Source organism: Eptesicus fuscus, chromosome 13 (assembly GCF_027574615.1).
Source record: "Eptesicus fuscus isolate TK198812 chromosome 13, DD_ASM_mEF_20220401, whole genome shotgun sequence".
NCBI classification, from domain to species: Eukaryota; Metazoa; Chordata; class Mammalia; order Chiroptera; family Vespertilionidae; genus Eptesicus; species Eptesicus fuscus.
This window is the reverse complement of record NC_072485.1, coordinates 80,635,715-80,661,590: the sequence shown is the minus strand read 5'-3', so window position 1 is coordinate 80,661,590 and position 25,876 is coordinate 80,635,715. Positions and strand designations below refer to the sequence as shown.

At 50.0% G+C, this 25,876-nt stretch overlaps 1 protein-coding gene across 6 annotated transcripts in view; it reads left to right on the top strand.

The window, feature by feature from the left end:
• Positions 1-1,121: 1,121 nt before the first annotated feature.
• The window catches only part of MARK2 (microtubule affinity regulating kinase 2), a 54,886-nt gene continuing 30,131 nt past the window's right edge, over positions 1,122-25,876 (top strand). For all 6 annotated transcript variants that reach the window (XM_054725822.1, XM_008159037.2, XM_028135876.2 and 3 more), the window contains exon 1: positions 1,122-1,744. In XM_054725822.1, coding sequence (XP_054581797.1) covers positions 1,691-1,744 — 54 coding nt within the window. In that variant the 5' untranslated portion in view covers positions 1,122-1,690. The remainder of the gene's footprint in view (positions 1,745-25,876) is intronic.

Below are 25,876 nucleotides of genomic sequence, written 5' to 3'. Positions count from 1 at the left end.
AGCGGAATTCTCATTTTCAACCGGTTTCTATTTCCTTTTCCTTGACTTTCTTTGTCTTAGAACTGAAATGTGAATTAAGATGAGAAGGTCTCTCTTATCTTACTTTGCAGGAGTATTTAAAAAGGTAACTGGCACCCAGCGGTGTGGCTCTGGTTGAGCAATGATTTCACAGTTTGATTCCTGGTCAAGGCACATGCCTGGGTTTCCAGCTTGATCCCTAGCAGGGGGCGGGCAGGAGGCAGACGATCAATGATCCTCTCATCTTCGATGTTTCTCTCTCTCTCTTCCTCTCGAAAATCAATAAAAAATATACTTTAAAAAAAAACTAGTACTTTAAAAATAAATGAAAAGGTAGCTGGCAGGATAATATGACTATAGTGTGATGTTTTGTGCAATTTTGAACAATTTAAAGACTTATTTTTGGGGGGGGGGCAGAGGAAGGTAACTGGGATTCAAAGATGTTATTTAGAATGTGATTCTTTCTGAGTCGAGGAGGCTAAACTCAGACACAGTATGTGATTTTCCCAAGATCATTTTCACTCCACGGGGCTGGGGCTGGCATGCGGGGCTGGGGCGACCTCTGAGCCTTTCACAGCTGGGAGCCAGGGACGCTGACCTGGTGCAGATGGTGGGTGATAAAGGGTAGGTAGACAGGTAATGGAATCATGCTGTACCGGACAGGTGACAGACATATTGATAGGTTGGGCGACAAACGAGCTGACCCACAACAAACGGACGCGCGGATGGGAGTTGCTTTAGAATCGCAGGGACGCCTCACAGCCTTATTTTCTATTTAGTCAAATCACAACACGCACCGGAGTTCCACGCTCCCTGTTCAAGGTTTGAAAATACCCGAAAACTGACGGAAAGAAGCGAAGAGTTAGACTCGGTACCACCCGAGGGAATGACCCGGGGCTCGCCGGGCCTCGGGTGTTGCCGGAAATGGCCGACGACCGCCGCCGTCGGCTGCGGGGCGGGGCGGGGCGGGGGCGGGGCCGGTTCTCCGCACGCGGGACGGCTTCGGGTGTTTCCGGAAACTGCCGAGAGCCAGCTGAAGTGGGCGGGGGAGGCCTGTGGGCGTGGCTAGAGCACCTGGAGTCGCTTCGTGGATTTCCGAAAACAGAGCCGAAGCTCGGTCTTCGGGATCGAGGAGGCGCGCGCGTCCCCGGGGGTTGCCTTCTTCGGTGTTTCCGGAACTCACCCGTAGTCGGCGGCGGGGAGAAGGAGGCAAGCCGCCCTCCCGTTCCAGGCCGCTTCGGATGTTTCCGGCTGCTGCCGGCGGAAAGAGCCGAGGGCCGGCGGTGGCGGCGGCCATGTTGGGAGCAGCAGGTCCGGCGGCGGCTGCCTGTGTGCCGGGCGCGGAGCAGTGCCGCTGAGGGCAGGGGAGGAGCGAGGCGGGCGGCCGACTGCGGCGGCAGAGAGTAGGCGGAGCGGCGCGGCCCGGCCGAAAGGCGGCACAGCCCAGCCGGGGGTCGGGGGGGTGCGGTCCGGAGCCGCTCGGAGCCGGCGCGGCCTAGCCCGAGCGGCGCATCCCCGGGCTGGCGTGAACGGCTGCCCGGCCTCCCCGCACCCCCGGCCGGGGCCCATGCGGCGGGTGCCTCTGCTGTGAGAAGCCCCGCCCGGCCGGGCTCCGCGCCTTCCCTTCCCTCCCTTCAAGCTTCTCGGTTCCCTCCCCTGAGATACCGGCGCCATGTCCAGCGCCCGGACCCCCCTACCCACGCTGAACGAGAGGGACACGGAGCAGGTAAGGAGCTCCGAGGGCTCCCGGAATTCTCCGGCCGGGCCCCTGCACCTTGCAGAGCCTTCTCCCTCCTCTGCTCTCCTCGTGCCCCTGCCGCCAACCTGCAAGCTCCAGCTGCCCTGTCATCTGTCTTCCGGCCCCGCACATCCCCCTCCGAGTCCTGTCCTGGGACCCACCTCATCCGGGCTGCAAGCTGCACACTTGTCTTTCTGCTGACCCCCCTTGTCCCCTCACCGCCCTCCCGCGCGCTTCCGTGTTACCTCCCCAGCTTCCTCTTCTCTCCCCTTTTTTCTCAGGGCCCTTCTGGTCTTCCTCCACCCACGCTCACAGCAGCCACCCTCTGCTCAGCCGGTAGCACCCGGCGGTTTGCTCCAGGTCGTGGTCCCCCTCTTCCTCTGCCTCTCTAGCCTGGTTTCCCCTCCGCCCGCGCAGGTTCTCCCAGTGCCTGGTTGTCACCCTCAGGGTCCTTGCCCCGGAATGTGTTCTCGGCCCCTTTCCCCCGTCCAGTTCCCCAGTTTTGTTTTGTTTTTACCCTGCTGCTTCCTTCTCCAAATGGTGCTCTCCCTCTTGCTTGCAACCCACCAGCTCCACCCTCATCACCTTTCCAAATCGTTCGCCTACTCTTTGCTCATCACTTTCCCTTCTTCTCTCCAGAAGCTCCCCGTGCCTCGCCGCTGGCAGTTGTTGCTTCCGCGTTTCCCCTACAGCTGTCATGCGCATACTTTTCCCACAGGTTGCCTTTGGGGTTCCAGTCATCACTCCCTTCAGTCTTGGGATCCCTCATGCTCTCTTCCCCTGGGGTTTGGCTTTTAAATCTCTAGGCCCCCCGTTTCTCACTGCGAGTGCTTGGCCAGCCTTCTGGGCCTCTCCCTAGCAAGGGAAAGATGTGCCCTTTCAGTCCACCCCAGGAACACAACACAACCTGTTGCTCAGCTCTCTTCCCCGCCTTGCTTCACTGCCTGGCCTTTCTCTCTCACCTGCCACGCAGACCGTGGTGCCTGCCTGCCTCTTCCCTCCCGGATCTGCCACTTTTCATAGCATCCTTCTCCCTGCTTTGCTGCCTTCCAGTTTCTCTGCTCTCACCCCCTCTGCCTTACTGTGCCTCTTCATCAGGATTGCCCTTCCATGTCCATATTAGTCTCCTGCCTTCTTCACATATTTAAGTCCCCACACATGCTCCTGCCCTCTCCCTTCCGACTCACTAGTCATGGTAGCTCCCCATGCAGGCGTTTTGCACACTGGTTTCTTGAGCTGCTCTCCCGTCGTGCTGACAATCACGGCTGTGGTTTGTCACCCAGGCCTTAGCTTTTCTGTGTCATCTCACCTCCACGCCGAGAGCGGCCACTTCCCACCCCTCCCCTTTCTGTCACCATCTCTAGTGTCCCTTGCTGACTGCTCTGTGGAGTGTTCCCTGCCTGTCACACCTTTTGCGGGCTTTTAAAAAAAAAAAAAACTTCACTTGAAAAAGGAGCCCTTGTCCCCTGGGGCCGCAGTGCTTTTTGCATCCTTTTGCCTCATTACATTCTTTATATTTTCCTCGTGTTCCCTTCTTTCCTTTTAGCCCATTGGGACCCTTGCTATATTCTCTTGCATGTTAACATCTTTCTCTGAAAATATTCCCTCTTTTCATCCTTCCTACATTTTTCTCTGGTTACCCCCTCACTCTGTCACCGGGGCAGTCAGGAACTCCAGAAGAGTTCTGGCCTCAGTTTTCCTGTGCGGTGGTGGTTGACCCTTTTATTACGGAGGTTGAGAGAGGGCTGGCTGATTTCCTTGTCGCCGCTGGATTTGGCAGCTGGTTCTGCATGGGACGGGGTCTTTGGCGGCAGGAGTGTGGTCTGCTTGTCATCGTCTCCCTCGCTGGCCTGCTGTTCCTCTGCTGATGGGAACCACTTGTTCTAGGCCCTCCTGAAGATGCCTCTTCCATTCCTTTTCCTATCACAATCTTTGGTTTAGCAGGTAAACCCTGCTTAACCAGAGCACTTTCCCAGGCTGTTGATTATGAGCTGGTAGGAGGAGGCCAAGGGACTGACGGGCACCCTCAGGCATTTGGGGAGTGGCGATGGAGTGCCTGCTCCCAGGGAGGCTGTGGGGGGCCTTGTCCTGCAGCAGAGAGCACCTGGCTGCCTCAGTGTGGTTTCTTGGTGCTGTTTACAAAATGTAAATGTATTCTTGCCGTGGCCTTTTCCTTGTGATGTGTGTGTTAATTTCTTCTCCTCCGTACGTGCTGAGCGCAGAGTAGGAACTTGGTGCACACCCATTGGTTTATGATAGCAGTCATCGGTGCACCTTTTGGGAATATAAGCTGCTCTTCGGTAACCTTGTGCAGAGCAGTGGCTGCACACATTGTCATTCTGTTCCAAATTACCAGTCACTCATCCCGGTCCTGTTCTCGATGGTCTGAGGTTCTGCGCCACTTCATAGCTTCTGCTCATGGTAGCCAGTCTTACCATTAACTTGATATGAAGTCTCATCCTATTAAAAGCACAGACTTTGGAAAACCTTGGATACACCATCACAGGCAGGCGCTGTACTGTTTAAAACAGGAAAGAAGACAAGTAGCAGCTCCTTGGTCACAAGACCAGAGATGCTGGAAGCATTGGGCTCCTTTGGAAGAATTCGTGCCACGCGGGGAGAGCAAGGACGCCCTTCTGGTCCCGGTGCCGTCCTAGCTAAAGTGGTCATGGGAGCTCAGTCGCTGCAATAAGCCGAAATGCTGTGAAACAGAAAGCAAGGACTTTGGTTGGGCTGATTTCTTCCCCAAAGGTCCTCGATCACCTTATTTAGATTTAAATGATTTAAACTGGCTTCACCAGGAAATAGGTAAACAGACTCCACTGGTTGTCCTCAAGTTCTAGTCTCTTGCTCTTCCTCTCCCCGTCTTTAAAACATGTGGCTGATGAGAAGCTGTTTCCAGGAGCTCTTTGATCCCATCTCAATTAAACACACATGAACACGCACACACACACATAAACACAAACACACACACACACACACACACAGAAGATGTTAAAGCATAAAAATAAACCCTGCATTGTAGGAAGATTGCCTGTTTGCTGTCAACTCTGCTTCTAATAGTGAAAGTAGGAGATAAAAGCAAGGCAAGCCCTGTCCTTAGCACGATGGTGTGACACCTGATTTCGGATGTGCTTTTTCACAGCCACAGCCTCTTCCTTCGGCAGGAGGGTTGTGGCCTCCTGGGCTGGGAGTTTGGGGGATTCTTAGTCTGTGAGCTGAGCTTTCTGTTCACTTTTCCAAATGGCTCCTCTGGCCTGAAGGCTTGGCAGTGGTGAAAGCAATCAGCAAGATGAGGTTTGTCTTCCCAGCCAGCAGCAGCAGTGGAGAGGGGTCCAACTTCCAGAGTTCACCTGCGGCTGCCTAGAGCTTTCTGTAGCACCTGTGGAGGGCTGCATGGCTTCAGGCCTGCTCCACCTCTGAGAGAAAACAGGGGCCTCTCACTACCCACCCCACTTCTGCTCAAGGGGCAGGGGAGGGTGATGCTGTCATTCCTCTAGGGAGGGAGGGGCATTGTCATTCTCTCAGTTCTGGGAAGGGGTGTTTGGAAATCTGAGTGAAGAAAGCAAATCCAACATAGGATCCTGAAAAGACCAACGGAACCACTTCAAACACACATCCCTTGGATCCCAGGGCTGGGTCTGGCAGAAGGTTGCCGTGAATAATTTGGTTCTGGTGGCATCTAGTAGAGCTCAGCTAGACCCCATTTCACCACCGCCCTGCGAGTTGTGCAGCCCCGCGCTCTGGGTGCCGGCTCTGACCTCTGCTCTTTGACTCCTTGGTGCTGCTTTCTAGTCAGGGATGTGGGTAAATGTCAGGCCATAGATTCTCATTTTATGGTTGGCCCTAGAAATCAGGTGTTCTTAGAGCAAGGGCTTTGGAGTCCCTGGAGTTCATAGAATTGCCATACCGTGACCTTTGAACCCAGTAAAGGTAACTACTAGTAAGCTCTAATAATTCCTCTCTGATCTGTGGGTTTGGGGAAGTAGCTAAGCAGATGGATACAAGGCAATCACTGCACTGTGGCCTGCTTAAACTCGGGCTTGCAGGGGGATACCTGAATCTTTCTGATGGCGACCAAAGATTGGGCCCACAGTTTTTTTCAGGGTAAATGTCTTAAGTAGTGTTGATGCCTCTAAGGTTGGAAGAGATTGAGAATCTGTTTACCTGAGAGATTTGCCTGGTTAGATCTCCTGAGAATCAAAAGCTGCTCAGACTAGACTGCTTTCTCTTTGGACAGAACAGCCTCATTCTCAGTAGGCATCTGGCCAGGACTAACCCATGCCTTCATGAACTCTTTCTCATTGAGCACTTAGCCACCTGGCTGGCATTTCTCCCCCCCAGGAGCTTCCATGACTTGCCTACATATATATATTATGTCGTCTTGAATGAATATTTTATGCCTAGAGTGCAGCCAGGCTTCAGACTTTGTGGCCCATTATCGACAAGAGGATGGGGGCTGGGTGCCACCTTTGGCCTGATGATTGTGTCTCTACCAAATGGACTCCCCCTCGCGCACTCTGAAGCCCATTAATGGACTGGGATGAAGTAACCTCAGCAAATGGAAAGGCGAGGAGGGTGGCCGGCCTTCCCTCCCTGAGACTGCCTGATGAGGCTTCCTCCGCGCTCTGCTCGGCGAGGCTGTGGCCGGGGGCTCTGGCCCTCTGCTCTGAGCGGAGCTGTGGGAAGGTTTCATTTGCTGTTCGCTGTGGTGGTGCTGCCAGGTTTGCCCCTTTCCTGTCAAATATAAACTGAGAGGGCTGTGGACAGGGTGGGTGGAGTTAAACATGGCCCTTCCTCCTTCCGCCGAAGTTCAGCACAATGACAAACCAGTTAGGTGGCCGAGTTTTCTGCTCTTGCTGGGAGATTCCAGCATTTGTACATTTTGCACTTGAAGCTTGGATTCTCCAGGCTTCCTCCCAGCCTTCATCAAACACGAGTGAGTCACTGAAGTGTTCTGTGCGTTTTCCCCTCCGTCTCAGAAAGGGAGAGCAAGCCTTTACAAACCTTGTGGGGGAGGAAACCACCCCTTTCCCACTCTGGCTTGGGAGGGGGCCTCTGTCCCCGTGTCAACCCTGAGAGCTCGAGCTTTGAGCGGAATGTCCCTCACTGCCCACCACTCTCGTTGGATGTAATTGCTGTCTTTTAGACTTGGAGAGGCACATGGATTCTGAAACACCGGGAGAGAATCTGGCCTCGGGGTTTCCAGCTCTCCCTCAGGAGGAGGGAACCCGCTAGCCCTGCTCCTCCTTTTGGGGGATAAATAGGCTGGATCGCGTCACCTGAATTGTCTGTTTTGTCCAGAGCATTTGAAGTTCCTTGGTCCCTGTGGGGGGTTCTTTCCACAGATGTCTGTCTTTGGGTTGGTACTCATTCCCCCTACTTCATGTGTTTCTTTTTCTGAACCAAATAATTAATTTTAGACTTAAAAGCTATGTAATCACAAGGTTTGGTAGGCGGGAGGGTGAAGTGGACACGGATGTTGGTGGCGGGATGAGTCCTGTGGGACAGGGGGGGTGGGAGAGGAGGTGAGGAGGTGGGTGTGTGGTCAATGGCTGGCTCCACGCCATCTCTCTCTCTCACACACGGAAGGCAGAGCAGACCAGAGGCTTTGCTGTGGAACCAGTCAAGCTGGTTTGGGGCAGCCTCGGCCTACTTTCCTCTGTTCTTTGGGAAGTTGGCAATACGAAGGTCTGTCTCCTCTGCGCTGCTCATTGAGGCGTGAGCTGGGACGATGTCTGTAAACACCCTCTCCCCCTCACACCGAGTGGGTCTCTGAGTTGAGGCTCCATGTGCGTGGGCCTTCTCTGCACCCACCCACCTCCAGGCAGTGTTGTCCCGGGAAGCTCGGGAAGCTCGAAGGTACAGCTCCTTTCCTTGGCCCCTTTGCAGTTCACCGCTTGGCAGAGGGCCCTCCGCCTGGCCAGGAGGGAGGGCCTGGGTCTGATTGGCTCCCCATTTGTTGATCTGGAAGGAAATGTGGACTCTTAACTCCTGGCGGTCGTGATCTGGCTGCTAAATCCAATGAGACCCCAGACCTCCTGCCTCAGTGCAGGGGACTGCCTGCTGGGGAAGGAAAGGGGAGGACCGCGGGTACTTCAGCGGAGGGGAGCAGTTGGGGAAGGCACCTGTGGGAGGTGGGAGCCATCAGCCACATGTTGGCACTGAGTGAACAGCAGTAGGGGAAGGGCATAGCTGGGTTCTGAGGCTCCCGTGGCCACCCGTGCTGCTAATGTCGCAGCTTTTCCGTCTCTCACTCCGCAGAAGACGCCCAGGTCTGAACGGTTGGTAATGAATGAATGAGCGAGGCTGCCTGCGAGCTGCTCCAGCCTGTGCCCTGGTCCTGGGGGGCAGGCTGCTCCTGTGGCGTCTACGTCTATGATGATCTACTCCCCCAGCAGCACTTTGCTGAGTTGTTGTTTGGGTTGCTGATAATCCTGTTGGGAGGGTGGCCCCCTTTTCCCACCATCTTCCTTAGCCTCGGGGGTTGGCTGGCCTTCCCCTACCCTGTCACTTCCCCGCCTTCCTCCCACGGATGGCCATCCTTGCCTGCTTTCGCAGGTGGTGTTGGAAGCACTTGTGCTTTGTTTTGCCCACGAGAGTTTGTATCACTGGTTCTCCAGTCACGGTGGGCCCTCGGTCCAGCATAGCTTCTGACTGCGTGGAGCTTACGGCAGAGGTGAAGGGAGCTCCCAGCACTTGGAGGCTTCAGTCGGTGGTTTTGTTGTGGTCAGAGCAGGCTCTGCAGCTTGAGGCCCTGCATTGGAATCTTGGTTTAGCCCCTCCTGTGACCTTGGGCTTGCTTAATTGCTCTAAGCCTGCTTGCTCCTCTGTAAAAAAGGAGGAATAACAGTACCTGTCTTTTAGGTGTAGTTGTGGCTATTAAAAGAGTTCATGAATATAAAGCACTTAGAATAGATCTTGGCAGGATGTAATCATCATCACTGTTTAAATGAGCAATTTAGTAGATTTTCTCAGAGTACCACATAACTTTAGGTCTGGGCCCTTGGAATTTCTCTGCAATTGATTAAAAAAATTTGGCCTCACAGTGACATTTTATATACCCTTCTGGCCCCAAGGTTATAGCCAGAGGGATAGAAAAAAAGAAAAGAGAGAAAAAAATAACAAAAAGGGGGGGGAGGGGAGAAAGAATTTGGCCTCTTCTAGCCATTGGGGTCCCAAAGGTGCTTTTTCTAGCATTTCTGTTTGTTTGTTTTAAATTTATTTTTCTATTATTTTTTTTTTACCAATCAGCTATCTAAGAGAAATCGAATGTTATTGGAAAGGTTTATGTTCTTTTAAGAGCACTTTTTTTTAAAGTTCACTTATTTTCAAGTATCAATATTAGGCCATCTTATTGATTAGGGGAAACCCCCTGCCGTCTGCCTGCCCACATTTCTGTGTTGTGACCGGTGGTGGTGCACGTGCTGCCGCATCAGTGGCTGGGAAGCCAAATCCAAAGACACCGGAGCTCGGGCTCCTCCGAGTTAGAGGAAGTGCCACCAAGCGCAGGATTCCTCTCGCCATGGTCCTTTCTTCCAGGGCAGGTCTACCCTGTTTCTCCGAAGACCACGTGGGCCCTTCGCAGCTAAGGATTTTAGGTTCCTTTTTCACCAGCAGAGGGGCCTTCAAAGGCAGGGTCTTGTGCCTCTGCTGTTGGCTCCCCGGTGTGACTAGAAAGCCTCCCCTTTGCGATGCCTGGAAGGTCACAGCCATTTCTCAGCTCTTCCTGTGACTTTGTGGGCTTTGCATCTGGGGCTGAGGTTGTGGTCTCAGTTCCCTGTTGGTCTTCCTGTCTTGCTCTTCTGGAGCCTGAGTGCCTTGTCAGAACAGCAGGCACGTTGCTTAGTTTTTCCCATCGCACCTGCGGCCAGGGAGAAAGGTGACAGTGTGGCCGCGAGCTCACAGGGAATATTTCTTCCACTGCGTTTTCCTCTTCCTTTTGACCCTTTGCTGACTTGTCTCACTTCCTTTATTTTTTTCCCCCCCTGTTTGGTTTCTTTGAACTCCGTTCCTTCATTATTCCTGTCCATCTCAGGTTTTCATCTCCACGTCCCCCTCGGCCTTACCTGTTTCTGTGCCTCTTTTGTGGCATGGCTCAGGAGAGGAATTTTGATAGTCTGAGATCTCCTTGATGTATAGAATCCCAGCACCACCCAGTCTTTTCATTCTCCTATTCCTCTGATTTCTGTAAAGTTAAGGATTCACTTCTTTAGAAACATTTTCTTTTTATGTCTCTGGAGCCACCTACCTCAGTAAAGCCAGGCTTGGCAACCTGACAACTTATTAGGGACGGCATCCCAGTTTCCCTGGTGACAGGGCTAAGCTGTTTCCTCTGGCCTAGTAGGAATGCCATAATCTAGACCCTGTCTTGGGAGAAATCTGAGGAAGCACTTGTTCATTTTGGTAGCACAGCCTTGGCTAGTTGCTCAGTGGTTAGAGCATCTGCCTGCAGACCTAAGGGTCACGGGTTTGGTTCCCAGTGAAGGTGCGGGCATGTACCTGGGTTGCGGGTTCGATCCCTGGCCCCAGTCAGGGTGTGTGCGGGAGGCAAATTTATGTGTCTCTCTCACATCTCTCTCTTCCTCCCCCTCCTCCCTTTCACTCTCCTAAAAATTATTGGAAAAAATATCTTTGGGTGAGGATTAATTTAAAAAAATTATTTTCAGTATTACAATGCAGTCTTTGCAATTTGTTTCACTCTTACTCTCTCACCAGTATACAGTGGAGTTTTCCAGAGGCTGAATGATGTGTGTTGACATCATCACTCTTGGCTAATGAAACATGTGTTTCTGTATTCTTGTTTTCTACAATTTTTAAGGTAATGCTTTAAGGTATAAATATGGAAGTTTTCAATGATGAACTCAGTTTGTTCTCAGTACTTCATCTGTGCCCTTACTAACTTTCTTTAGTTGTGTCTGCTATAATTTCTGTAAACCTCATTATCTATAATAATCTATAATAATAAAAGCGTAATATGCTAATTAGATGGACATCCTTCCAGACGAAGCCAGGGCTGCAAGGGAAGCCTGGGTCCCGGGTGCCTGCCGGCGGGAAGCAGGAAGCCGGTGCTGGCAGCCAGGGGAAGGGAGGCCTACGCTTGCACGAATTTCGTGCATTGGGCCTCTAGTTGTTCAATAAGTCATTATTTTGAAATCCCAGTATTTTCCCAGCATCTTTGAGAAAACACAACAGAAGTAAGTACAACTCACTTTTGGGAAACTTGTAATTTTTTAAATTTTATTTTCAAGTTATTTTAGTGCTTAATTCTATTTTATTCTGAAATAGAAGAAAACTTATAATATTTCTCTTATATTTAAGGATGGATTGTTGGCTTAAAAAAGGGAGATTAGGAGACCTGCTTTCTCAACACATAGCTGCAATGTCTATTTACTGAAATGGACGTATACACAAGTGAAAGCGAGGAATGACTCCAAAGAGACGGGGCAAAACTGTAAGAAATGCAAAATGATAATAATAATTAAAACAGGAAAAGTTTTCTTCTTCTCAGCTTTACAGATATTAATAGTGTACCTTATTGTGTCTTAAGCAACAGCACTTTTTTGTGTAGTTCAAGACCCATCAGTCAGAGTTTAGAGGAAAAGGAATTGAATATTTTAACTGTACACACCATGAGTTCTTTCAAAGCCAAAACTTGTTCCAGCTTTTCAACCTAGAAATGAAAAAGTCACTGAAGCCTCGTAGGATAATTATCACGTTGCTTTGGTGGGGAAACTGCACAGTAGCTAAGAGACCAGTGGGGTCTTGAACAGCTGACATCCTGTATGCCTGCTGGATGAAAGTTAGCAAAACTCAGGGCAGTGCCATTTCCTATGTTCCTGTGACTGGTCAAATGAAAGATTTAGCTGCAAACATGAAGATTAATATTTTGTTTACAGAATTTAACTTTCACCTTACAAATGAGCACCTTTATAGACATGGCTCAACTTGTATCAGCATCAGCTACAAAAAAAAACACTTTTGTATGAATAATGCTCAGCAGCAGACACAAGTGGTGATAAATATGCCAAGGGTTGAATAATATTTTTGACTCTGATTGTTTCTCCCGGAACAACTTCATTTCCATTTGCTCTGTGGGTGCAGCGGCCATGGCAGAGAAGACTGCTGGCACTCAGCATGCCCAGGCAGTGACACCAAACTCCTGGCGGTCGGAGACGTGGACTTTGTTCCCGCTACACAAGCCATTTGCACTTAATGTCCTGGATAAAGCACTAAAAATTACTATTGTTTATGAAATCTCAGTCCTCGAGCAAAGGTTTCTTTAGTATTCTGAGTGAGAAATGCAGTCTCCACGGAGCACTGCTGCTGTGCCCCGCAGTACAATGACTGGCTTGAGAACATGTACTTGTGTGTTGGAACTGAACCAGCTGCGTGGGTCATCATTTTTACTTGAGAGAACAACTGATGGACAAACTGTAGTTCTTCGTACTGGAGTATTTCGTGAAATGCATTTTCTTGAAATTGAACAAAGTGAGTCTGTCACCATTGCCAGTGACACAATTCAAGTTTTCAAGTGAAAATCACAATTTTGGAAAATTTGTATTTGTCAAAGAACTTTTTTTATGAGATCAGTGGTAAAATTAATGGAATATGATCTTTTGATGTTGTATGAAATGCCAATATTTGGAAATTCTGCATGAGTCAACGAAGGAATATTTTCCAAATTGCCAGTGGATAAAAGAGCCATTCAGAGTGCAAGATGACCAATGGATTTTAATGTAAAAGTACACAAAAGGTTCACTGATAAAATTTCAGATTGCACATTGCAACTAGCCTTTAAAAACTACCACTTGTTGCCCTGGCTGGTGTGGCTCACTAGGTGGAGCCTCGCCTCCTGCACCAAAAGGTTGCCAGTTTGATTCCCAGTCAGGGCACATGCCCAATTACGGGCATGATCCCCAGTAGGGGGCACACAGGAGGCAGTCGATCCATGTTTCTCTCTTCCTCCTTCCCTCCTTTCTCTCTCTCTCTCTCTCTCTCTCTCTCTCTCTCTCTCTCAAAATCAATGGGAAAAAATATCCTCAGGTGAAGATTAACAAACAAACAAATAAATAAAAACATATATTATTTAAAAACTCAAAGACCTACCACTTGTTGCCCCGGCTGGATGGCTTGGTTGGTCAAAGCATCGTCCTGTATACCAAAGAGGTTGGGGGTTCAAATCATGGTGCGGGCTCGTACCTAGGTTTCAGGTCCAATTTCTAGGTGGGGCGCCTACAGGAGGCGACCTATCATTGTTTCTCTCACTTCCTTTCTCTCTGAAATCAATAAACATATTGTCGGGTGAGGATAAAAACAGCAAAAAAAGACCACTTAATGAGTTTTGGTATAATATCAAAGAAGAAAATCTGCAGTATCTGAATGGCTATTAAACTCCATTTTCCAACTACAGGTCTGTGTGAAGTGAGATTTTCTTCATACCTTTGAACCAAAACAACATTTTGAAACACATTGAATGCAGAAGCAGATGTGAGAAGTTGGTTCTCTTGCATTAATCCAGACATTAAAGAGATATACAAGAATGTAAAACAATGCAGCTCTTGTCATGAATTTCATTCTATTTTTTTAAAATATATTTTTATTGATTTCAGAGAGGAAGGGAGAGAGAGATAGAAACATCAATGATGAGAGAGAATCACTGATTGGCTGCCTTCTGCACACCCCAACTGGGGATCGAGCTCGCAACCCGGGCATGTGCCCTTGACAGGAATTGAACCTGAGACCCTTCAGTCTGCAGACTGACACTCTATCCACTGAGCCAAACAGTCTAGGGCTCATTTTCTTTTAAATAATACAGTTTCTTCATTAAGAATAGGTTATTTGGCCCTAACTGGTTTGGCTCAGTAGATTGATCATCGGCCTGCGAACTGAAAGGTCCCAGGTTCAATTCTTTTCAAGGGCATGTACCTTGGTTGCTGGCACATCTCCAGGTAGGAGGTGTGCGGGAGGCAGCTGATCGATGTTTCTCTCTCATCAATGTTTCTAACACTCTATCCTTCTCCCTTCCTCTCTGTAAAAAATCAATAAAATATATTTTAAAAAAAGAATAGGTTATTTGGTTATAGGTTATTTTGAGACTGAAAAGTGAGAAAACCTCTGTTGTAGACAAAACCCGAGTTGATGGTCCCTCTTGGGTCGGTTACTTGCGATGACCTCATAAAGAGCCTAGTTTATAATTACCAGCCCCATATAATCTCTGCGTAAGCCTGAGAGACTGACCCACGTTAATTTCCTTCTTTTAGTACATACAACTGGCCTCATAAGGTGTTTGCTGCTTTATCTGTGGTTGGTTTGTTTCTTTTCCCTCAAAAAAATTAGAGAGAGGGGGAGGGTGAGAGAGAGAGAGAGAGAAACATCAATCTGTTGTTCCACTTATTGATGCATTCATTGGTTGTGTATGTGCCCTGACAGGGATCGAACCGGCAAGCTTGGTGTATTGGGACTGTGCTATGACCAGCTGAGCTACCCGGCTCCTTTCTCTTTTTTCTTTATTCCTGAATTTCTTTCCCTTTTTCTTATTTTCTCTTTATTTTATTTTTAATTTTTCTCATTTTTTTGGTTCAATTTTTCCACTTTTTCCCTCTTTTTTCTTTGGCATTTCACACAACATAAAAAAAATCATATTTTTCGTTTTTGTTTCTTTAGTTTGTTAATATTTGGTTTTTAGGTTTTTGGTCTGGCATTGTGTTTTTGATTGCATTATAAGATCAGTTCCTCAGGCAGACTTCCTTTGGTGTGTGTAAAGTTGTGGTTTGGAAAATACAGTTTTTGCATTAAAAATAAGTAACTCAGGCCCTAGCTGGTTTGGCTCAGTGAATAGAGTGTTGGCCTGTGGACTGAAGGGACCTGGGTTCAATTCCGGCCAAAGGCACATGCCTGGGTTACAGGCTCGATCCCCAGTAGGGGGCGTGTAGGAGGCAGCAAATCAATGATTCTCTCTCATCATTGATGTTTCTATCTCCCTCTTCCTTCCTCTCTGAAATCAATAAAAAATATATTTAAAAAAAATAAGCTCCCTGTATTTAAAAAAACACTCAGGTTTACATGTAATGGGTTTATGAATGTTCTCTTAAATTAATGGATACACATGTAAATCTTTCCTCATATTAATTTCTAATGTATTAAATAATTAATGGATGCAGTCTATATAAGCAGAAGTTTTTGCTTACATTTTTAATAGTACAAAGGGTTTCTGAAAGCAAAAAGTGTAAGAATCATGGTTGTAGACAAAACTTGAGTTAATTCTCTCTGGCTTTGGTTGGTCAATTTCTTGGTAATTTCATAAAAAACCATTTTGCAATTCCCAGCCCCTTCTTAGTCCTGACTGGCTCTCAGGAAGCCACTTGCTGCCTTGGCTTGCTGTCCTGGTTCGCTGAGGAAGCTGGCTCTCAGTGGCCCCAGGGACTTTGACCAAACTTGGCTCATTTCTTTCTTTGAGTACATAGCATTGGCCTTGTGAGTTTCTTTTAACTGTTAAAACAATTTTATTTTTTAAGTTTTGAGATAATTTTAAACTTAGAAGAGTTGCAAGAATAGTCCAAAGAATTCCTGTGCATTTTTCACCCAGTGTCCCTGTGTTAACATCTATGTCACCATCTCGGAGCATGTATCAAAACTAAAAATTAATCTTGGTACAATGCTATTGACCAAGGTACAGAACTCCTTTAGATTTCATCAGTTTTTCCACTGATGTGCCTTTTCTGTTCAAAGATCCAGTCCAGAGCCCACATTGCATTTAGTTGTCATGTCTTTATAGTCTCCTCAAATCTGAAATTTCTTAATCTTCCTGTGTCTTTCAGGACTCGTTTTGAAGAATACTGGTCAGTGTTTTATAGAACATTCCTCAGTTATGGTAGTCTGAAATTTTTTCATGGCCTTGTGCTTTAATCCTTTTCCCCCCATTGTGGTAAAATACCCATAACTTATAATTTACTTTTTAGAAAATGTGCATTTTTATTAATTTCAAAGAGGAAAGGAGAGGGAGAGATAGAAACATCAATGATGAGAGAATCACCGATTGGCTGCCTCCTGCACACCCCACATTGGGGATCAAGCCTGCAACCGGGGGAAGTGCCCTGACCCGGAATCAAACCATGACCTCCTGGCTCATAGGTCGACATTCAACCACTGAGCCACACCAGCTGGGCCATATAATTTATTTTAATATTTTTTTTAAGTGTAGTCCAGTGGCATTAAGTACATTCACAATGTTATGTAACCATCACCACTATTGCTAGAACTTTTTCATCATTCCAAACAGAAACTCTACATCAGTTAAATAATCACTCCCCATCTACCCTGCCCCCAGCCTCTGGGAGCCTCTATTATACTTTATGTATAAATTTTCCTATTCTAGATAACTCATGTAAATGAAATCATACAATCCTTGTTTTGTGTCTGGCTCAATTACTTAGCATAATGTTTTCAAGGCTCATCCACATGTTTTAGCTTTAATTCCATTTTAAAAGTTAACTGGGATTTGCCCAGCCAGAGAGGCTCAATTGGTTGTTTTCCGTGCGCGAGAAAGGTTGCCAGTGTGATTCCTGGTCGGGGCACATACCTGGGGTTGCGGGTTCAATCCTCAGTCGGGGGGTGTGTGGAAGGCAACTGATTTTTTAAAATTTATTTTTATTTATTTATTTTTAAATTTCTTTATTAAGATATTACATATGTGTCCTTATCCCCCCATCCACCCACCCCCCCCCCCCCCGCTCATGCCCTCGCCCCCCGGAAGGCAACTGAGTGATGTTTCTCTCTCACATTGATCTCTCTCTCTCCCTCCCTCTGTCCTTTCCTCTCTCTAAGCATGTCCTTTGGTGACGATTAAAAAATGGTTAACTTAGATTTTATAATGATGGTGATGATATGTTGAAAAATAATTATTAAGATGTAGTTGTAATGGGTTTAGTAGTATTTTAAATTAATTAATAGTTGAACATTTTCTCTGTTTTAATTATAATACAGTAGCTATAACCCACATAAACAAGCTATTTGAGGTCCTTGTAATAAGAGTGTAAAGGTTTCCAGACAGAGGTGTGAGAGCCGCTTCTGTAGACAGGTGTGGGGTTGATGTCCCTGCCTCGATTGGCTGGTTCCTTGCAATGACCTCATAGTGAGCCTTTGTTTTGCAATTCCCAGAGTCCTGGCGGGGCTGCTGGCAGGCACTCGCTGCTTTGGTCTGCAGTCCTTCCAGCTGAGGAAGCTGGTTCTCAGGGACTTTGACCAAAGTTGGCTTGTTTCCTCCTTCTAATACAGGGTATTGGCCTTTTTTTTTTTTTATTCCATTAAAAAGATCATTTGGCTTACTTGGATTTCATTATGACAGTAGATTTTTTTAAAGCTTATAAATTGGCTATTGGTCAATTCCAAAGTTGAAAACTGCAAAGCTTGCTTAGCCTCTAACCTTGAAGAACCTTGTGCCTACAATAGCTGAAGGCCATACGCTCCGGCCACTCCCCCAGGCCAGCACACCCAGCAGCCTGGCCCGGTGGCTGGAGGGCCCACACACTTTGTTGCTCTTTCTTCTGTACTTCACTCTTGGTTAGCCTTTTGGTTAATGCCTGCCCAAACCCACACGTCTGTAGGTGCGTGCTATTTCCTCCTGAAAGAGGTGAGCAGGTTTGGGGGGTGACAGCGTGTGAGCTTTATCTTCTCAGAGACAGCTAAAGTTACATTGGATATATCATCATTCTCGAGCTTGTCCTTTTGCTTATGCTCATCCTCTGATTTCTGTGGTCCTCTAACCTATCAACGCTTCCCTTAGTGCGGTTACTAGTCGACCTTTGGGCCTCGCTCTAGTAGTCACTTGGACCAGCTTTAAGCACATCTTTTTAAACTGATCTCATTTGTTCAGAATCACTTCTCATCAGAGCCATTAAAAAAAACCTGTTTAATCAAGTTCTTCACTTATATCAATTTGAGTCTACATATAGACTTGCCGGATTATAGCTCTGCTAGTATTTCCTGTCACTCAGCAAGTCCCACAATCCTGTGCTTTTTACACAAAGCATATTTCTTTTGGGATTCACACATGGCTTTCATTTCAGTTCCAGAATTGAACTTGATGTGCTTTTTCTCTCTTCGGCCGCTGGTCTGTACAGAAGATAGATTCTTGCTTTCAAAAAGCACTTGTTCACTCTGTTAGCTCAGGCAGTGACAGTAACGGTGTCTCCTGGGCGGACCTACGTTCCCTAGGTGGTTGGGTACTTTAAGGGTAGACAGTGCCCCAACCCATTCTCTCTCACGGGGCATGGTATGCCTTGAGTGTTTATAGCTATGTCTTTAGCTATAAACATAATAGCCAACGTTTATGGAGCACTTACTTTGTCCCAGGTACTTGCTTAGCTGTTTTACATTCATTAACTCATTTAATCTTTGTGAGATAGTAGGTCTTACTATTTTCCCACTTTACAGATGAGAAAACAGGCCCCAGAAATGCTGAGTAACTTGTTTAAGGTAATAAACCCAAGTGGTCTGGCATGTATGTTGGTGTCAAACCAAACTTTCTTGACTGCGGCGAACTTCGGCTCTGGCTTCAGTTGTGCCCAGACAGGAGGACAGAGGCCGTCCTTCAGCATTAGCTCCCCGTCAGCGCTGGGTAGGACGTCGCCCTCCTTGGCTCTCGAGTCGGGCACGGCTCCTCTGCCCGGCTGTTCCTCTCTGCCCTGGGCGGCCTGTTGCCCAGGTGGCGCAGGGGTGGAGACACGGTGCTGCTGTCCGGCTCACCTCCCTGGCCTTACTGCACCATGCAGAGCTGTGGGAACTAACAAACGGACTTAATCCTGCCTCTTACTCTTCTGTTTCTTTTCATCGGGAATTTTAAGAACCCCTTTAGAAAAACGAGTCCTGAGACCTAAAATTGGTAACGAACAGGTAAGTGCCCCACTGAGTAGGACGGTTGGGATGCCTGGAGTGGACTGTCCTGCACTGCAGCACCCAGGAAATGCTGGGGTTCTAGAGCTCTTTTAAAAGCACTTCCCCTTCCCCCACAAAAAAGAAAAAAAAGAGAAAGCTTTTGTCTGTGTATCTTAACTGGAGACGTGTTATCCTTAATGAAACTAACGTTCTCTCTTTACAACCCTCGATGTGTGTGCCCCTTACCCATGGAGAGGCCCCGAGCGACTTGCTTCTGGCCTTGACTGCCAGGGCCCTGGCACCGGAGCTGGTAGTCAGGCCTCCGTGTGCGTTTGGGACCTGCCAGCTCAGTCCGGGGAGCTGAACTCTGGCCATCTTGCTGTGTGTCTTTTCCCCGTGGCTTGTGTAACCTGCCTCCGTTCCTGTTTGCATTTGTTGGTCTTTCCTGGGCTCCCTTCTCTCTGCTGAAGCTCGTCCCCGTGGCGATCACGTGGGATCCTAGCCGGCGTGCGTTTCTTAGGGAGAGTGGCTGCTGGTGCGCCTCGCTGCGGTTTCAGTGAACTGAGTTCGTGAGTTTACGGTTTGATCTCCTTGCTTGTCTCACCCTGGCGGTAGTGCCTTTTCTTCTGTCCTGTGAGAAGTTTTCATTTTTATTCACACAGTCCTAAAATTTCAAGCCCATTTTCAGCTACAAGGATAAAGGGTTGAGCTGCTGCCCTTGGTTTAAGCATCATTTACCCACTTGTGCCCCTCTGCTGCCCTGGCAGAGAGAGAGGGAGTTTGACTGTATGATTGTATTTCTGTTCAAACCTGATTCATTTCTCCGAGATCACGGTTACGTGCCATTTCTAAGTGACTTTGGAACCCATCTTTTTGTTACCGAGGAAAGACCAAGGTCCACATAAACTACTCTGACAAGCACAGCTTTCTCGCCACTGATTCTTCCTCCCACTTCCCATCCTGCACGTTTTCCAGCGGAGGCAGCTGCGCTCAGACAGGTGTTCTTCGGGCTGCGGCCGCTGCTTCCTCGGAGAGCGCAGGGCAGCGTTTCCCTGCTCATGAAAAGGCTGCATGTCGGTCAGGTCCACAGGGGCTCTGCCCTCTGCGCTGGCATTCCCAGGGGGGAGAACCGCTCCCTAATTACCGCCTCACGCTGGCAGAGGTGTGGCTGCTAATTGATTAGATGTCACAGTCCTTGGCATTACTGTGGAACTGTTGGGGTTGTTTTGTTTTTAAATAAACAGGTTTGAGCCAGGTAAATTTATTTTGGAGAGATGAAGATCTCTATGAGGATTTCCATTTACTAGTCTCATGTCTTTAATGCCATTTCTATATTCTTCTTTTCTTTTATTTTTTTTGTCAATCCTCACCGAGGACATTTTTTCCATTGGTTTTTTAAAAACTTGTTTAGAGGGGGTGGGAGGGAGCGAGAGAAAGAGGGAGAGAAACATTGACGTGAGAGGGACATGTGGATCGTGTTTCTCCCACATGTGCCCTGACTGGGGCTGGGGATTGAACCTGCAACCCAGGTACATGCTCTTGACTGAGAACCGAGCCCTCGACCCTTCAGTGCACAGGCCAGAGCTCCAACCATTGAGCACACCGGCCAGGGTTCTGTGTCTTTATTTTCTCACTTGGTAGTTAGAGGCACTCGGTTAGCTTTTGCTGCCATTTTGGTGCAGGCGATGAATAACTTGGGCACTGTTCTCCTCCCGGGCACCTCGTGTGCTCCCGTTCTGCCCGGTAGCACTCGATTCCTTTCTGTGGTTTGTTTTCATTCCCTCCTTTCTGTCGTGGAATGGTTGAACTCTATTTTGAAATCCATTTTTCAGATCGTGTCTAAAAGCAAACACCCTGCCTTTCTTAAAACTACAGAACTGCTTGTGAGACAGCCGATAGGCAGGCTGCCGAAGCCCCGGTGTCCAGACCGGTCCCTGCACGATGACCGGCCGTGAGGGTTTTCCTCGGTAACAAATGTTCGGTGCCGAGCTCCCAGCTTCACATTCAGAACCCTGACATTACGAAACTCTTCATGGCAAACCCATTCCAGAAGAGTCTTGTGAAGCTAATCTGCTGTCGATGGTACAGGACAGGTTTTCAGCAAACCAATTCCCAGTCCCCCATACCTACTGAAAAACGTTTTTTTTAAGGAAGTGGTTTCTTTTTGAGGTGATATTTGAACCAAGTCTCTCACTAGCTTTTCCCATTTTTAAGATGGGGCTAGCTTCAGAATTGTCTTTTCCCCAATGGAGGACACTTGAGCCTCAATCCCTGGGCTCCGAATGAACTGACTGTCTTTCTTTTAAGATGGCAGAGAACCTTCTGTCTAGAGGATTTTGTCTTCTCAAGCTCTTCCAGGAATGAGGACTAGTAGCTGTTCCTCCCTCCTGCCTTCCAGAAGAGCTCGGACACTGCTGGTGGCCCGATGGGTCAGCACAGTTTACCACCTGGCACCCGTGGGCACTGACTGAAAGGGAATTGAGGAGGGAGACGATTGGGAGGTAAAAGGAAACTACATAATGTGCCTCCCTGGTCCCAGCCAGCGATGAGAGATGGTGGTTCTGGATGCAAAGCTTCAAGAATTCCTTCCAGCCCTGGGCGGTGTGGCTAAGTGGTTGTAGTGTCAAACCTCGTACCAAAGGGCCTTGGGTTCAATTCCCGGTCAAGGGCATGAACCTGGGTTGCAGGTTTGATCCCCGGCCCTGGTCGGGGCACATGTGGGAGGCAGCCAATTGATGTGTCTCTCCCACATCAATGTTTCTCTCCCCCCCCCCATCCCCCCCAACTCTCTAAAAGTCAATAGAAAAAATATCCTTGCGTGAGAATTAACAACAGAAATTTCTTCCAACTCTTCCCCTCTCGTGTTCTGTTGCTAGGGGCTTTTTCTGACTTTATTTCTGTAACTTTAAGTCCTGAGCAACTCTTTTGACTGTGTGTATGTTCTTCCCATGTCATCTTTGCTTGCATATTGGGCTTGTCCCTGGTTTCCAGATCGGGTGGGATAAGGAAAGCTAAATGACTGCTTCTGCAGTGTGTCTCCTTGGGTTAGCTTTCTCACCGTGGCCGCCTCAGGGGGTGGGCAGCCCCCCTCAGGAAGCCCCAGGCTTCAGCCAGCCTGGCCGCACGCAGGTCCCAGCGAGAAGTGAGACTGGGGTCGTCGGACCTCTTGGCCTGGGCATGGCTGCTCTGAGAAACAACAAAAGCCACGGACGTGTTTTTGTAGCACGTTGGGCGGAACAGGTAGACTGTAACCTTAGTTCCTGGATTGGGCCCCACGTCGGACTGTGTGATTTGTGCTCGTATCTCCTGCCAGCTAATCAGCTCCTTGGAAGGCTGGACTGTACTTTATCCTTCTCTGCATCCCTTCCTTCCCCGAGTCTTCAGAGTGCGTGTGTGTGGTCACCTTCCAGTCATTTGTGAAAGAAGATGAATTGTAACAGGGGCGTTCTTCTCCCCTTGTAACCGCACTGGGGAAGTGTGTCCATACCGATGTGTATCTCTCCAGTTGGGGCCATATAAGTCACACGTGTCTAATAGGTGCATGAGTGACTTTTTCAGGAGGAGGGGAAGGCTTACGCTGTCACTGGGTTAAGAACTCAGAGGAGAATGCTCGGCTGAGAAAACCCTGTCTGGCTTTCGAAGAAGGGACCAGAGCCGGAGAGCCAAGCCCCCCGGTTTTGCTGAGTTCTCTTCTTGCCCTGACCCACAGCACCGCTGGCTGCTGGTTAGACTGGCCTCCTGCCCCCTTGACGGTGGCTGAGTGAGAAGGCCACTGAGCGGTGGGGATTGTGCCTGGAGTTGGAGAGAGGATGTGGTGATCAAAGGCTGGCGTCGTTTATAGCGGGAGAAAGCTCGGGGGCAACGGACAGGAACCAGTTCACAGCCCGGCGCCTGCTGCTGTGAGGGCCCAGGTTCGTCTTGAGCGTCTCAGGGGGGATCCTTTGCTTTTCTGAATTGACCAACAGTTGTGAGGAGACCAGGGACCACGTTTGTGAATGGGGCAAGAGCGAGAAAGAACCATTTTCTTCTTCCTGACTCCCTGTCTGTGGCTCAGGGTGTGAAAGCGCCACCTGACTTTTGACTCTCCTGTTTCTGAGCTGGCGCAGGAGGCACCGGCTGTGCAGGGTGGTGGAAGAGGACCTGTTGGACTGGTCTGCTTGGACCCGCCCCGCGCCCCCCCCCCCCCCCCCCTTGGGTAGGGAGACTGAAACTGCTGAACTGCAGCTGCTGGGCTTTGCCAAGTCAGTTTCTCCTCCTGGATCACCTACCGTGGTGCGCAGACTCAGCTCCCACCCAGCAGCCCTTGGAGGAGCCGAGCTGCTGGGGAACCATGCTTCGGGTGGGGCAGGTGCTAGGTGTGCCACAGACCCAGCTGCGCCTGCTCAGAGCAGCTCCGACAGGCCGCAGAGCCTGGGGCTCCTGGCACTAGGCTGTGTCATAGTGCCTTTCCCTGCGCTTGTGGCCACATCGCGGTATGCAGGGAGCTGGGCAGCGTGGGGAGCTTGTAAACTGGGGGGAAATGCAGTCTGGGGAGGGAAAGGATCCTTCCCTGGGCACACGAGGTGCAGGATGGGCATGCTGCTCGGCTGGAGTAGTCATGTCGGGTAATTTTTCAGCCCTAGGCAGAAGAAACTGTCCAGTGTGTGAGCCTGGTGTCCAAGGCATGTTAGGTGAGGTTACACGGTGGGGCAGACTTTGGGCAGGCTGAACTGCTGTGAACCAAGGTCAGGAAGTGGTCTTCCGGACACGCAGACTGTGCCCACTTCCTGCTCCTTCTCAGGGACACAGGTCTGGCCGGCTTGTGAGTGCAGAGGCACCGAGAGCCCCGCATCCATGTGGGCAGACCCTCGGAGCTCATCCCCAGCCCGCATCCTACAAGGGGAGAAACAGGCCCCAAGAGGGCGAATGACTTGCTCAAGGTTATGTAACTTGTTTGGGCGGAGCTGGGTCTAGAGTTGCACTCCCTTGGGGACCTTGGCACTATTACCCCCCCCCCCCCCCCCCCATTGCTTCCACTTCAAAGGCATTCCTGTTGCTTAGAGGGCGGTGAGGGGCCACCTGCAGGCCTCATGGCAGAAGCGGGGCTGGGAGGCCCCGGCTGCACACACGGGAGCCGTTCTGAAAGCCCGCCCATGCCAGCAGGCCCCGGGAGCGCGTTCACGCAGTGGGCACTGCGTCCTAGCTTTGACCCACGTTCGAGGGTCACACGGAAAGGAGTGGTGCTATTAGGTGAGGAGTCACCCTGCAAAAAGCAGGAAGACCCCGACCCTGACTTTCGCTCATGGGTTCGGAAAGCCCTTCTTCAGAGCCTGTTCGGCACGGAGGCCACCGAGATGCCTTAAGTCTAGAAGTTTCCCTTCGGCTGCTCTCAGCCGTGTGTAATGGTGAACCAGACAGTCACCGGGAGCTGTGGGGACACAGGCCATCAGCAAGCAGTGAAGTCCTATGAGTGCAGGAACGGCTGACCTGCAGGTGCTGGAGCCAGACACACTGAGGGCCTGTGAGGCCAGAGGGCTGGAGCGGGAGGCTTCCTGCGGGAAGTGGGATCTGAGCTGAGGCCAACCTGGAAGGAGAGTGAGCAGATTCAGGTTCGGGAGGGAAAGTTCGGGTGGGGGTGCGGGTGGGAGGCTGTATAGCAGAGGCCTGGAGGCCTGGGAGAACTTTCTGCTTTTGAAGACCAGTGGTGGGAGCCCAGAGGGGGAAGAGGCCAGGGGCCAGGGTGAGGCTGGAGCTGCCGCCGGGAAAAGGAGCCACGTGGGTATGAAATTAGTTTTACATGTCTGCGTATATACACACAGAGAGATGTACATGCACATGTACATATACACACACGGATATGTAAATCGTGTGTGTGTGCATTGAAGTGGTGCTTTGAATAGGAAGCCATCACTTCCTGTTCCAGTGCTGGGCGCCCTGCTGAGATGAGTGTTGGTGTCTCCTCCCCCCCCCCCCCCAAACCGTGTGGAGCAGAGTGAAGGGCCTGGGTGTGGGTGGGTGGAGGGGAGGCTGTCCTAGGTGTCTGTCCTGGCAGGAGGACGGGGTTAGCCTTGGAGCAGGGCTGGCTGAGGACCCCGTGGGACTCCTTTAGGCCCAGGGGTCGGCACCAGTTCCCTCTTGTCATGGGGAGGGGTGACTCAACCCATCGCTGCCACCGGCTTCTGCAGGCTTTTCAGAGGCCCGCGGAGGCACCTGGTGAGAGAGAGGAAGTACCTGGCGGCCATCGCGCCTGCCACTCCTGACACATTCCTCTCGCTGAACAGCACCTCCCAGTGGCAGCCGCCGGCTCTGCGCTGACAGGACGGGCTCCCTCCCCGTGGGCGGGCCATCGGCTGTGGCTTCTGCTCTGCCCGTGGTCACTGCCTAGATGGCACAGCACAGCCAGTGAGTCCCCCTTCGCTCCTGTCATGGCGGTCAGGGGCGCGTGCTTGAGAGGCCGACCTCAACCAGAGGTTGTAGACATGACCGAACTCCACGCTGCAGGGTTCAGGGCGCAGCGGCAAAGCGCCTCGGGGCAATGGGAGCGCTTCACTCGGACTGAGTACAGATGTTCCCCGTGGACAGCTGGGCTGTCCCCTCTCCTGCCAGCGAGTGAGTCCCGTTCCCGTGCTAGCCCGGCTCTTACTGTTTCCCCTCCTGCCTTCCCCAGAGACCATTAAGCTGCCCACCTCCTGTTACGTTCCAGTTCTGATAGGAGCGCCATTGAAAGTTCTTGGCGGGAGACCAGCCCGCTGCTGCCCGGTTGGCTCCCTGCGTTCCCGGCGTGTTTGATGTGCACATTCCCCAGAGTTCCGTGCAGCTGGCTGGCTCTGTGGTGCCCAGAGATTGGCGCTCTCCTGAAAGGGAGACCCAGCTGCTGTCCTCCCTGGATTTAGGGGCGGGGTTTGAAAATAGAGAATCATAATCTCCTTCCTCCTCCTCCTCCCCTCCTCCCCCTCCCCACCCCTCCAACACCGCCAGCAAACTGGAGTGACTGGCTCTGGAGCCGGCTCAGGGACTCAGCCCGCCTCACTGCTCTGCATGGCAGCAGCGATCTGGAGGAAGATTAATGGGCTTGTGAGTATGTGAACAGGGAGCACATTGCATCTCGGCCTGCAGTTCTGTGGCAGGTGTGGACTCACTCTGGTGGTAGGCAGACCAGGGCTCTGTCGGGGAGATGGCGACCCAGCCAGGTATGTGTGTGCCTAAGGCCACCTTGTTCTTTAAGACTTGGAGAAATGGAAAGCGCTTCTAGATACTCCTGCTCTT